Source organism: Lagopus leucura, unplaced genomic scaffold (assembly GCF_019238085.1).
Source record: "Lagopus leucura isolate 7727_CA_CO unplaced genomic scaffold, USGS_WTPT01 Super-Scaffold_100004, whole genome shotgun sequence".
NCBI classification, from domain to species: domain Eukaryota; kingdom Metazoa; phylum Chordata; class Aves; order Galliformes; family Phasianidae; genus Lagopus; species Lagopus leucura.
In genome coordinates this window covers 57,964,420-57,979,082 of record NW_024962264.1, presented here as the reverse complement: position 1 = coordinate 57,979,082, position 14,663 = coordinate 57,964,420, and the positions used below count along the sequence as shown (strand labels likewise).

The following is a 14,663-nucleotide window of genomic DNA, read 5'->3' as shown; positions in this document are numbered from 1 at the left end:
TTTATCCTGCCCAAACAAACCTCACAGCAAAAGGCATGTGCATCAGATTCACATTTGTTTGTGCACAAGTGTATGTTGATGGTGCAGCCTATGTTGATGGTGATGTTTGTCCATGAATATGGACTTAGGTTCCTAAAGTAGTACTTAAGTGGAATTACAGACTCCCTGTCTCTCTCATTCTTAAACTGTAATCACCTTTGTGTTTCCAGTTAATGAGCTACATCTTTCTTCTTCTCTAATTACATTTGTTCTTTTAAATCCTTTTTAAAGTAATTTAACTCTTGAATTGCATGGGAGGCTTTGCAGTGCTGAGTTCTTGATCTTATTTCGGAAGACAGGTGACAAAATGTTAGCTATAAACCTATTTAGTATTTGGACTTCTTCATCTCCTGAATTATTGTATATGAATCCTTCAAAGCAAAAGCAAGTGAAGACAGATGTAATAAATATAAAATAGGAAAATAACATTTAAATAGAAAAATTTTAATAACAAAAAAAGTGCATTAGCACTTCTTATTTTCAGGAGGGATGCAATAGTTGCCAAATGTAAAACCAGAAGAGTATTGGCTGACTTCACCTCACACGTAGCAGAAGAAATAGAAACTGAGATTGTGTTGTCATCAACACATTACAAACTCAACACTTTAACTTCATGAAGGAAATGGGAATATTAGTTTTATGTACATGTGTAGGTCATAGATATAAATTGCTTATTAGTCTTATTCATCTTTCATTTATACCTGCACCACTTAAATGCTTTATAAATGCTTGTATAGCTAAAATACTTGTGAAACTGATCTTTTTTGTCATTGAAATTTTAAGAGAATTCTCACAAATACTTGAATTGAAAGTGTTAGTGTCCATACCTTTAAGGAGAAACCAGCATAATGAATGTAAAATACTTCATAACACTAAAAAAATAGTCTCCTGAAAAGCAACAGATTACTACTGCTTTCCGCAGTAGCTGTTTTGCTAGAACCCACATTTGCTTTCATGTTAGACATATACGTTTTGGCTAACTTCAGTATCCAAAGCTCTTACTGAAATCAAAGTTCTCATTAAATCCACTGAAATACACACAGTTTGCCAAATTTTCCTTCAAAGTGTTAGTCCAGCTGCTTAAAAACATCACTCAGAATCTCATCTCTGAATACATTGTTTATTGTTAAACTCCCCAGAAAGGAAACAACTTATAAGGTGCTAAGTCTCCTGATATTTCTCCTGCAACAGTTGATTTATATTTTCTTGGAACTCAAATGCACTTGGAAATCATGAGAGCATTTGAGATCAGCTGGGAATCATTAGGTACCTTACAAGATTAGACCCATATGAGGTTGTCCTTAGAATTACCTTTTTTACTCATCACTAACCCATTCTACTTCCTTTCATTTTTTAGTCACTTTATTTGCCTCAAGGGGCTTCATAGGGCCCTTAAGGCAGTTCCATAATGATACTAATTAATTAATAATTGGTATCAATTTGGGTGTGTTGCAAGAGCTGACCTCAGATAATTCAGGCATTGTAACATGATGTCCTTTACAGTGCCAGCAGCAGAAACAGCAGGAGTGCCATCCTCCAGCTGCCAGAACTAATTATAAACAGTTTGTCTTTTTCCTCAATAGCAGATTCTGTTTGTTTCACAACAACTAATTTAAGTCACTTTTAATATCAGCATCAACAAAAGAATACCTGGGAAAAAAAATGAGCCCATTTTTTTGCCAAGAAACTTTAGAACAATTTGGATTTTCATGGTTTCTTTTGTTTCTTCCAACAGTGAACAGAAGGTAAAAAGCAGATGGAAAGTCTCTCACAGGAAAATATATAAACTGCTATCACTTCTGAGCAGCTAATGCAGTGCTGATGGGTTAGTTAACACAGCAATTCAAAGCACAAAGTCCCTTTCTGAGGCACGTATGCTATGACCAAGGTTATAACAAAAGACCACAGGTTACATTCTCTGCACACGGGTTCTATCTAAGTGTTAAAGGTGCTGAGAATGTTAGGTAGTCTTATAAGGTCACCTCAGTGTTTCTTACAGCAGAAGGTCACTCACTGTTACGCATTCTTACCCTTCCTGTTATTTGGTGCACTTCCACACTCACACTATTAAAAATCCTCCTCAAAATGTCATACTTCCTCTATAGTAAGGTGAAAAGGTTAATTCCCAAGGGACTAATCCTGTGAGGTGCTGAGCTCCCTCAGCTCCCACTGACTTCAAAGCTAAATATTTGGTTCACATGAAAGCCTCTTTAATTCCCCATTACTGTAAGGTATACTTGTATATAACAGTGGGAGCAGTTGTCATTATAAATCAGACAGTTTATCAGGGGAGCTATTCTCCAGGGCAGAGCAGATTCTAACACACCACGACATACTTTATTTGTTAGCCTCAATTCCACAGGAATTTTATTCAGGCAGACACCTCAAGGCATGCATCTTTTCAAAGTGTTTAGGCAGGAAGCGAAATTCAAATTAGATACACTTACGATGCAAATGCATTATTATTTAGTTCAAAACGACTAGGCTCAGGGGTCGTAAATCCTGCCATAAAGAGATCTTTCAATTACCTTCTGTTCAGTGAATCAGAGAAGAGGAACCCTTTCCCTGGCTTTTTCATGCAGAACAAATTTGACTCCCAAACAAATATCAATCACCATAATAATCCAAATTTTGGCCTCTATGTAGACCTAACGCCAAGCTGTTTTATATGGGGTTTTATTTCAAGATGGTGTCAAACCAAAACCTTGCATCTTTAGTGTGTCTGAAATCTGAACCCAGTCTTGAATGACTCCACCCTTTCAAGCTGAGCCAAAACTCCAGCATAAAGGATGTTTGAAACCTGGAGTTAAATCGAGATCTGATTTAAGGATGATTTTCTTTCCTTTCAAATCTCATTTCTTCCTCAGTTCATCTCTGCTCTTCAATCCAAACCAAGCTGCATTACTGCTTGCTTCCCAATGTTTTCACAGCATGACATTTTCTGATGTTTCACACGTCCCCTTACCTACTTAGCTGATGTTTCACCTTTCTAATATTCATCCTTTTGCCCCCAGTTCCTCTGCTTCCAGTCTCAGCTATGACAGTTTGCTCTGCAGACCTGCTTATTCAAAACATTGCTGTTGTGATCATTACTCACCACAGTGACCGCAGTGACCACCACAGGCACCCTGAATCCTTTCATTAATTACTCTGATTTTAGGGAATAAAATTCACACCTTTTTCCTCTTAGGACTCCAGAAACCTTTCCTTTTCCTTTCATTTCTGTTCCTATGTTATATTGAAACCTTCCCACTTCACTGTTCTTGCAGTTACACTGATCAGTTACAACCATCTGCTCCTCAGCACTACCAAATTCCACATTAGTGTCCTTAAGTTTTATTGCATGAGACATTGGGAAATTTTTATGTCTCCTTCTTCTTTGATCTTCTGGACAGGTGTAAGAGCAACATCTCTTTCCATACTTCTTTAAAACATGTCTTTAAAACACAGACAGTGCCCACAGACAGTGCACTAGCTAGTAGTGTCCCAGTAATTGTGAAGTGTCTGCAGTTAGCATAAGGCTTCAATCAGTACAGCTCTTGGAATGTATATTTTTACTCGTTAGATTGTCTGTAGGAAATTTCAGTTTGTCATAGTACAGTGATGATTGTATAGATGGCGGTTTAAAGCTTAGTATGACATAAACTAAAGGAAATAAATGTCTCCTCAGATACACAAAGACATCCCAACAGGAGGTCCTTTCTGTGACATGGAGAAACTGTAGGTTCAAGCTCTCAATCACTTATTCAAAAAAAAATAATAACCCTTAGGCCCATATTTAAATATCATTTGAAACTGTATTTGTAGTAATACACAAAATCCAACATTTCACACTGATCTCTACTGTGTGTTCAGTAAAGCAACATTTAAATGTATTTTCTCAGCAAAACTTGCTTGAAAATTTCACATTCATCCAATTAAGTATTTGATTGTATGTTAAGTGTACATGCACATTTTCCCATGCAGAGAATAAATAAATCTCTGTACTTTTCAGTGTACTTTAAGCGGAAGCACACTTTTCAAAAATAATGGTGTGGGCACAGTGCTGGTGAGAAGTGCCGAATTCCTCCAGAGTCTTCGATTTTCTGTGGGCCTCATCCAGAGACGTTACTTTACATTGACTGGTATGGAAGAAGTATAGGTCCTGTGGTTAGGGAATAGAGGTATGTGTCAAGAGGTTAGGTTTCCTTACCCACCCTGCTGGACCTGCTGCTTAACCGTGGGTAAGTCACTGGGTCACTTTGTAACTCAGTTTGCCATCCATAAGGATGGCTTAATCTTTCCTCCTACTCCACAGGAAAGCTATGATGCTTATTTTGCTTGTGTTCATAAAGAGTTTTGAAATATTTGACTTAAAAGTACAGTACAACTCTTGTGGAAATGTTTTCATTCATAAGACCAGTACTTCACATTTAGTCACGATATAAGGTCTCCCAACACCATTAATAAAACTAAATCATAATGAAGAAAGGGATTCCAATATTGTAACTTTCACATTTTTTTTTCTTCTTTTCTATTTCCTCTTCTTGTAATTTGTAAATTCAAGGGACCTTTTTTTTCCTCTACCCAAACTAAAAATACAAAGGTTCAAAAGCAAATAAATTATTTTGCAGACTACTTCATTCAACTTCAGCCAAAATGAGAATTGAAAAAGCAATTTGGATTGTGTTCACTTAAAATTAATTTATAAAGTAATCCTAATGTAAATTAGCCTTTATGAGTACATACTACAAATAAATACATTGGAAGTAACCACAGTGCCACAGCTTAACAGATAGTATCTCTGGCTATTGAGTGTGTGCAGGCCTACCTAGGTCTTTATCTGTGATTGCACTATCTAAACAAAAGCTTATCTTCCTTCTACTATTCTTATCTTGTTTGTCAGTCGATTGTTTGCTAAGTATCTCAGTGAACAAGACCTAAAGGAAAATGACTTTTCATGTATAATTTGTTTGGATCAGATTAAATTGGTAAGAAGGTAAAAGTGAAAGACAGAGAAAGTAGAATGGTTGTTACGAATGAGCAGCAGAGGACAAAATGAATTAGCAAACATTATGTTTGAAGTTTTCTCTTCCTTTTGTCTGACTTTTCAGAGTAGTTTCTGGTAGAGGGCAGCTATAATAGCATGTCCAAAGGAAATTCTTTAGCTCATGTGAATTTGAAACGTCTCTTATTATCGTAACGTAAGAAAATGTCACGGGAAGAATGAAAGGATCTAACACAATTACAGCTAGCGTAGTTAGCTCCTTTTGTCACACTGTTACCTGCTGACAATTCTTCCAGTGGCTGCTATTACTTTCTGTTCTACCACACATTTCTCATACTGATTCATTTTACTGTTGTATCAGTGCAAGTCTTTGAAATCAATCTTGCTTTGCAACTCCAGAAGCCTGAGGCCTCGGATGTGATTTGGAAGGGAGGAACTAGCATGTTAAAGTCTTTTGTTGGTGTTCTGTTTTTGTATGCAATAAAACCTGTGTCTGAGATTTGGACTCTGTTTTGTTCAGAAGCAGTACTATCTTATGACTTTACTTTGAGTAGATAAAGTAATCAAAGAAAGCCTGGGGAATTACAAACCTCACAGGACATCTCGACTTGCCAAAGACACAGCATGTCAGCAGCAGCAGAGCCAGGACTGGAGTTCTGTTGTGCTTCAGCAGCATCTGCAAGCTCCTAGTAGAGGACCTTGCACTTCTCACTCTCTCCAGTTCCTCATTACTTTACCCCCTCATAGATACATATCTGAAAGAAAAATGCAGTAATTTATTTCACCTCTCTTCATTCCACAGGCTGGATAACTTCATGAGGGGTCCTTTCTCTAGCCTGTTTTAAGACAGGCTTGCTGATTTAAACCTGAAAAGGAAGCTTCAACACTTCTATGTAACAGTGCATCCTTACATAACCTCTTTCAGTGATTAATTGCTCCATTTTTTTAAAAAGCATCATTTAATTTTACTCTGAATTTGTCACATTTCGGTTTCCAGATGCTGAGCCTTGTTATATGTTTCTTTGATAGCTAAAATTTCCTAACTAATTAGATGGCTTTAAAGGGTCATGATCTTCATTTAGATAAATTAAATAAATAAAGATCTTCAGTCTCCACAAAGAGCTTTGTAGCTCTCTTCTGTACTTCTACCTTTCTGTATTTTATTTTCGTGAACTGAGTATCCATGCTTGGTACAATGTTCTGCTCCTACAACAGCTTCAGAAAGACCATGCACAGTTGTAACTCTTGCTGTCTCTTTGTCCAGTCCTCTGCTGACACATCTAAAGATCTTGCCATGTCACATTCAGTTCATTATGTCCCATGATGACTTGTACGTGAGCTTTGTACACAGTCTTGCCAGTCTCCCACTGCCACAAGGCACTCATTCCTTGATGACTTAATGACCAGTTTACCCCAATCTTCTATCTGGTTATGTTTCCTCTCATGCCATATCTTCCAGCTCCCTAAGTCATCCTGATTCTTCCTTACTTAGATCTTCACCAAGCTCCACAAACTCCACAGATAAATTTTCATTCCTATCATGATCATGTCCAACAAGAAGTGATCAGTGGCAGCAGTAGAGGAATTATTTATGCCAGAGACAGTTCAAAATAAAAAGCCCTAACCTCGTCCCCCAAGTCTTTCTACTTGTCCCCCAAGTCTTTCTCTGCTGTATGTAAAAAGGTCAGTGAGATGTCAATGGAAGAGGAGACAAAAGTAAACATGCAGCACTGCTATCTGGGCAGAATTACTAGTCTTTTTTTATATTCTATGTGTACCTAACCTTTTTAAAATCTGCAGTGCTGATATACTCCCTTTTCTTTACTCATCTTATGGAGACATTCTCAAGATTATTTAGTCTGATATGGGCCTTGAGACCCTCAGTTCACAAGAACTGTAAGGAATTATTTACTCATTCTCAGTTCATACAATATTAAAAAATAATCCCCTGCTTTTCCAACATGTTGAAGTCAAAAGTAAAATTAATCATCTCTCAGATCACAAAATATCATCCCAAAGGCTCTAGGAGAACCTTTTTTGAAGTTCCACGATGGTTCATAGGTTGCCATTTCCAACAGCATGACCTGATCATCTGCTTTAGACTTCAGCACAGAAGGCTCCTTCCTGTGATCAGACTCCTTCACTGAGAACTTTTCAAGCAAGCAGCTTTCTCCTTAGTGCCTTCCAGGAGAAAGCAGGTGTGTATACCCTTTTTCAAATGGTATGGTTCACATCAAGACATGAATATGACCTTTTCTTCCTGGTTTACTATGATCCCCATACTGAGGATTTCAAGGTGCTGCTGGACAAGCTGTTCCTGCAGGGAACACTGTGCTGTGGGATTACACATAGGTGGAGAACAGCCATCGTGTTAAGGTGGAAGACGTGTGGCTCTGCATTGACCATCGTAAGGCTGGTGTTGACTAACTTAAGGTTGCTGTTGACCAGCTTAAGGTAGCTGTTGACCAACCTAAGGATAAAGCTGATGCCACTGCTTTAAAAGGAGTATTTATAACCGTTCTGGAAAAGTGCAGGCTTTGTACATAGGACAGCATAACATGTAAACACTAGCCAGAACAGCTAACTTTTGCCACTGTGTGTCTCCTCGTGAAGAGCAGGCTATGGCTTCCTGGGCGCGGAGTCCCTGACCCACAGGCCGGGAGCAGGGTTGGGTACCGGGCTGAGCTCGCCTGCAAGCCAGGCTTGCACAAACAAATATCTGGTGTAGCTGTTATGATTATTGTCAGTAACTGTCCCTATTGTTCAGGGGCAGGAATTCCTTTGGTCTCATAAACACGGATCCGAGTCCTCCCCTCCCCCCGTTAACCGTCAGATAATTACACAGTTGGCTTTAGAGTTTAACTTGTCAAAGGAGTTTCATTACTTTGTTCCTTTTGGGCAGCTTCCACTATTGTGCTTTCTGAACGCTAAACAGAACCTATATTAACTGTCAGTTAATTACACACCGTTTTTCTTCAGTATTTACCAGTCAAAGGGGCAGGTAGGCTGCAATCCTATCATCTCAATCACTGTCTCTGCGCACAAAAGAATCAATAAAGATGAGTCACTTAGTGTCACCCAGTGTCTGATACTCAAAGCCACCCATTCCTAATTGCCTTTAGAGATGGATGATAATACAAACTTTGAAGTGATAATCAGCCTAATGAGTGGCCTTGCTGAGAGGGTAGATCATGTGTCAGAACAGTTTGCAGATGCTTACGGGCAAACAAAGCCAGCTTTCCTTTTGGAGCTGGGAGGACCACGGCGAGTCTGGTACCCAGAGGCCGGCACAATGGCAGAGACTGGGGCGCAGCGGGGCGCTGAGCCTGCTGCCCGCACCGCCTCCATCCATCTTACTGCCGGCCTTTAATCAGCGCAGCCGGAGCAAGGCCGGGGAGCCCCGCCTGTTTACGCTGGATGTTTGGGCAATAACTGTGCAAAAGATAAATTCTCTGATTCTGAGCCATTGGATTTAAAGAATAGTGATTGGACTTGATGGGTAACGGCCGGGGATCGCGGCTGAAAGTGCCGAGTAAATGTAATTAAATACAATCGGGTGCAGTCAGCCAGGCAAGGCAGGGGCCATAAAAGGCTCATTCAGACGGCAATGAAAACAAACAACGTCAGCAACAAAAACAAAACCGGTGTTTGGTTTGCTAATAGGAGCACGATCCGAGGTCCGATCTACACTCGGGTTCTGAGCCCAACGATGCGACCGAATAGATAAGTTGGAAAAAGCAGCATCAAATAAACAAACAAACGAACGAACGAATTCACTTGTTACGATCCCTCGGTCTGGGTGCTGTTATATCGTCGTAAGGACATTCCTTTTCCAAATAGTTTAAATGTCATACATCAGGCAAGTGAACAAATGAGCTATGACCATGTACATATTAATATGACTGGCTCTATAAAAGGCTTGTCCTCATTTAATAATTCTTTATTAATTTAGCCAAATTTTGACAATAATTCACTATGGACATGGTTTAAAAATCAGCCATAATGTGTAAGGTCACACTATTTTGTTTTCAAAGCACAAATGAAACATACAGATATGCATAAATGGGCTGCTTAGCATCTTGAGCAATTCAGACCTAACAATTTACAAACTACTCATGGACCAAATGCTAAAATCCATATCTTCTTTCTCAGCACTTCTTTTTCCTGAGATACTGAGCCAGAGAGAGAAAGATAGGGGTAAAAGCTGGCCAAGGACTTCAGGACACTGCTTTAATAAGAAACCGTCAGAGGTTTTTCATGTTTTGCAGCCAACTATTTTATTTGTGAAACCTGTTGGACAAAGGAATTACTGAAAGAAATGACATGAGGAACAGAAATTGTGCTAAAAAACAAACAAACCTACTGAAATAAAAAGCATTTCTGCATTAAAAAAATATATATAAACAAACAAAAGAAAAAAAACACCACAGCACTGTGCTCCTTTCAAGTAAAACCAGAGCTGTATTTACATATTATTAGCAGCTTTACATCTGCTTTACTTCTTATCTTCAAATTAGTGAGAATAGTGCAATCTTTTGGATTTGAATGAACAGAAATAATTCATCTTTTTTTTTTTTTTTTTTTTTTTTTTTTTTTTCTAACTCGCATAAGACTATAGCAGAGGTGCAATTGGAAAGGCTTTAGAGTTGTCTGATGGTATTTTCCCTTTCATTTTGAGGTAGTGCTCTCTAATAAGTGATGCCTAGTAACACTCTGTGTGTTCATGTGGGCCTTTATTTTCAAGCCCTTTGCTATAATTAGTATCAGCTATTAGTCCAACCTAACACTGCCTGCAACTGAATTCACAATAAGAAGTTAGTTTGGTTATTTGGAGGGAGAAAAAAGAAAAAGAAAAAAACAGATATGATAACATGGATACTTTAGTTGACTTCATCAGTGGGCTCCAGTTCCTCATGTCCGCCAGCGGTCTCAGGCTATCTATCAGTCACCACCCAGGTACCCAAGGTCCCTAAACTCACAAAGCTCAAAACCCATGGGCCTGTCCCCTACTGCTGTGCTCTCAGCCCTGCCATAAAACTGCAGATCCTCCATGGCAGCTGTGAAGGGCGCAGAGCTTTCGCTGCAGTCAGGCTCTGCTCTTGTTCCCAGCAGAGCCCTGGCTCCCTCATAACTACCTATGAAACACCACTGAGAGATCACAGTGCTACCATTTTTGGGAGGTAAATTTGAGCTGTAGTGATATTTCACCTTCCTTCCTACCTGGAAAATCAGGAGGGAAGATGATCTCAGCCATACTGATATAATATTCTTCTTCAAGGGAAATTCTAACCCACAGTTATATTTCTCCTACAGTTTAATATTCTTTTAAAGTCTTCTTAACTTGCACATTGATAGCTCATAGGTTTCGGATTAATTTTTAGGTAAGTTACTAAACATTTTTAACATATCACTGAATAACTCCATACACATATTCATAGGAGTATATGCACGCCACAAGTTCATGCTAATTTAAATGCATAATTACAAGTATGCAAGTTTAAATATGCCCTTTCAAGCACAAAATATCACTACCATTGCATAGCTTATCACTTATAATCATAGTTCAGAACTTTGTCTGAGCTCCAAAGTGTGTTGAACAAAGGGAAAACCTACCTGTGCTCAGAGCTATAGAAATGAACTTGGTAATTTGTGATTAGTTAATAGGAAAGTGTTGACATATGAATTACAGTAGTGAGTTTAAGCATGCACACTGTGGGCAGCTATGGGTGGGAAATGAAAGGGGACAATGAACTGAATAAATGCTTTTGGTGGTTCATGATAGCTGATGTCCACTCAAGTAATCTTGATTCCTAATTTGGATTACAGGTGGGGACGTTTAAAACTATGTGACATGATATGCTGCAGGGGCTTGACTAACTGCTTTTAAAACAAAACAATCATGGATTTTAATGTATCGTTGAAATCCACCCAACTGATACTAACCTTAGGAGATTTACTGTTATTTTGATATCTTCTATCTGTATTACTGTACCTTCGTAGAGGTTTTCAGATGCTCAGCTCTGTACAGACATTATTCAAATAATCCATGTCTGAAAGTGTTGCCTGCATATAAAACCCTAAGAAAAGAAACTGATTTCACAAAATACTTTTTGAATGAAATCGGTTTGACACTTTACAGGGATGTGGCTCTTTCTCAACTGTTCTCCAAGTGTTTCACAAATATCTGCAGAGTCCCATAAAGCCTTCCACGAGGCAACAAAAGTTAATCAGGAAGTAACCCTCTGCCAGCAAAAGGCAGGTGCACCTGGAAGAAAACACAGCAGGGGTAGCAAATCCTCACAACACCATCACTAATGGACACCACAGGAAGAAATGAAGGTGGTTAAATACAGTTACTGGAGATGGAATTTGGCCAACCCTTTTCCCAATCTCATCCTTCCCTATTTAAAAGTGCCATGAAATTGTTAATGACTAATAGGAGCTGGAAGCTCTTTCTGTCTCATTTGAAATGAACTTTTAAGAAAGCAGCTTGTTTTTGAAATGGTTAGACCTCTGTTTACACACTCCGAGCCAGACTAGATTTTACCAATGATTTTAGTTTGTCCAGATTCTCAGTGAGCTACTGAATAAATTACTAAACCCACTTCCTACTTGTCTTGGAAATATCTCCTTTTCCCATATTCAGTCAGCCCAGCTCTTCTCCAAGCTGCATCTCTCCCAAGTCTTACAAATTAATGGTGCAGAAGAGAGAACTGTAACTGTAGATCACTGCAGCAAATTTTGAACATTTTCTTTAATACCTGCAGCAGGGTAGTGTAATTATAAGTAGATGACAATAAAAAGTCACGCAAAATCAATAGTGGCTTTTGCAGAGTCTTTTCAGTTTTTAAATGAAAGCTCAGTATATGGCCACTGATATGTTAAAATGCAGCCTGGGCTGTATTGCCTTTCCTCTCATTGAATTCAAAATGAATAAGCACAGCCTGGGTATTTGAGAATTCATTGCTGCTAAGACATATTCTGGCAGGTCAACACAAGCATTATTCATAGACCTCAATTCAGTCTGTCATCTGAAATGAAAGAAAGCCTTTCTTTAAAAGGCGAAAATCCATCTTTAATTTGTTATCCTAGTAACTGTATGAAAACTGTTTTAAAACAAATATAAAAAATGAGAGCAAGCTGATGAGCAGTTGAAACACAGTAAAATAGATGTGGAAGTAACTGCGGGGCCACCAAGTCCAGGCTCCAGCTATTGCAGGAAGCCAGCTCATGCAATCCTTTTCATAAGTATTTCAAGCTCTATCTTAAAAGTATCAACTTTTATTTCTTCAGTTACTCCTATTGTGCAATTTTTTTATTTTTTTTTTTAGTTGGAGTAACAGATTTATAGATTGTAGAGCCAGAGGCTGATCATCAAGTTTGACCTCCCATATGACATAATCTCTAGGATTGCTCTGAATTGACTTTGCAGCCATGAGGTTATTGGAGAAAGGGTACAAGAGCCATGGTATCAGTATTAGACTGATGGGATTAATCAGCTCATGTTAACGCACTGATTATCATAGAGTAAAGGGAAATGTTTCAAAAGAATACTCCACTCTGAAATGTAAAGTGAAATCATTTGGACTTCCAGAGGGGTCATGGTTGAAATATCACAAAACTCTTTACTCAAAGCAGATGCTTATTAAGATTAATTTAGTGTGAAAAGTGAACCAGAAAGCATATAAAAGACAATGCCTCCTCAATTATGTAATAGGACACCTCCTCATTATATTGTGTTAACTGAAGATGATGGTATTTTCCTAAGGGATGTATAACTACAGTTTGCCAAAGTCCCTCTCGCCCATTTTAGATTAAATATCTGGCTACAGAGAATGAGGCAAAGTGAATAGAAACAAGAGAACTCCAATAAACATCAATTTAAGTGCAGAAGAAAATGCCCATTATGGGTGTTTTCTAAATATGCATGTTCAGAATAGAAAGTTACAATGATGCCAGGATATAAGTAAAAAGAGAAGAAACTAGCATTTAACATAAGCACAAATACCTCTTTATTACATTCATACATCAGTTGAAGTGGCAGACAACCTGTAGTTGTAAATATTCACATACATTTTCACATAACTAGAACAACTTCTCTTTCTTACCACCTTTTTTCTTCCTGTCTCTTTCTGTGAGCTCCCTCCAGTGTTCTCAAGTAAGTATTGTATCAATGTATTTTGCCAAATTGCATTTTTATCACACGAAGTACAATGATCAGAAAGGTAGCATTCATACCACTCAAAATCAGCAGCCTCAAAACTAGATGCTTCCTCTAAGCCAAAAGTCTCCCCCAAAGCAGACGGCGAGCTGCAAGAAGGAGCTGCATCTCACCCATCACAGGTGTGCTTCGCAATGAACAAGAAGACCATGGGCCAGGAAGACTTGGGCTCTAGTGATGCCCAGAGAATGAGTCAAGACTCTGCATTAACTTTTAGACGGGCAGTGTTATGGGGTTTTAATTATCTCCTTCTCCTCCACTTAAGGGCTACCAAGAAAAAATGCTACTATAAACTGGACATTAATCATTCAGAAAAGACAGACAACTAGGAGAGCCCTGATGCTGCCTCTCAGTCATCAACATGAGAAGAACAAGTTGGCTCTAAAACCCTATCAGGTAAAATACATTCTGTGTAGTAATAATAATGCCTTTGTACAAGCCTAAGCTGAAAGGCTAAGGGGATATGATTACATTCCAGAAGAAAACATTCAGGGCACTGAATCCAGTACACTATGGATGTACTAGTCTGCTTGGAGCCAGTTTAGGGAGCTCTATACAGTGCTGCTATGAAGGCTGTAAACATGTCATGAGGCCCTGACACCCATTTACATCCAGATTAATTCCTGCTTCTACCAAGATAACAAGAATAGTGACAGATGCCACATTTTCTATGCTACTTCTCTGGCTTTGTGGAGTTGCTAAATTGAGCTGATATAAATGAGAGTAAAATTATCTTCCATAGGGCTAATCTGCCTGGTTTAATTATGCTGGTTTAATTTGCAGTCTGTTTACTGGCAGAATAAATCAGGAAAAAACTGGGGCTTTGCAGTCTCTGCACTCCTTGAACAGTTCTTACCCTTCCCTTGTGCTTATTGATGCTGTGTGTAAATGAAAAGTTCAGGGAATTTAGCTGTAATAAAACTCAACAACTATTGTGAGAACACAGACAATCTTAAAATCATAAGTAGTAGAATTAAACAGAACTCTGTTTTGAGTACTATAATGTCAATTCAGTTGGTATCATTACTGCTGCTTTACTTATTGTGAAAGCCAGGATGACAAGCCACTGTACTGCTAATCTGCATGATATTTAACAGATAGTGAGGCATTGCCTAACCTCAGAAATGTCAGAACAGAGAGCTATGGAATTACCCCAGTTCTTCGTGGTTCTGGCAAAGACTTTGTAGGATCTCTAGTGACGTATGCTGGGCCTGATTCAAATCCCATAGACGAAAGTGTCTTTGATTTGTCGTATTGTTATTTCTGATCCCATAAACATGGAGACCACTCAGGCAAAAGTATTGTTTCTCTGGCATGTAAGATAGTTGCTGCAGTTGACTTCAAATGAAACAGAATGAAAATCTCAGTATCATTTTTCTTCTTTTTCATTTAGAGCGCTTGCAATGCTATAAATCC

At 38.6% G+C, this 14,663-nt stretch overlaps 1 protein-coding gene across 1 annotated transcript in view; it reads left to right on the top strand.

The window, feature by feature from the left end:
- Nucleotides 1-14,663, top strand: part of STX18 (syntaxin 18) — a 140,146-nt gene that overhangs the window by 65,186 nt on the left and 60,297 nt on the right. The window contains exon 2 of the mRNA XM_042870860.1: nucleotides 13,513-13,643. Within this exon, the coding sequence (XP_042726794.1) occupies nucleotides 13,587-13,643 (57 nt within the window). The 5' untranslated portion in view covers nucleotides 13,513-13,586. The remainder of the gene's footprint in view (nucleotides 1-13,512; nucleotides 13,644-14,663) is intronic.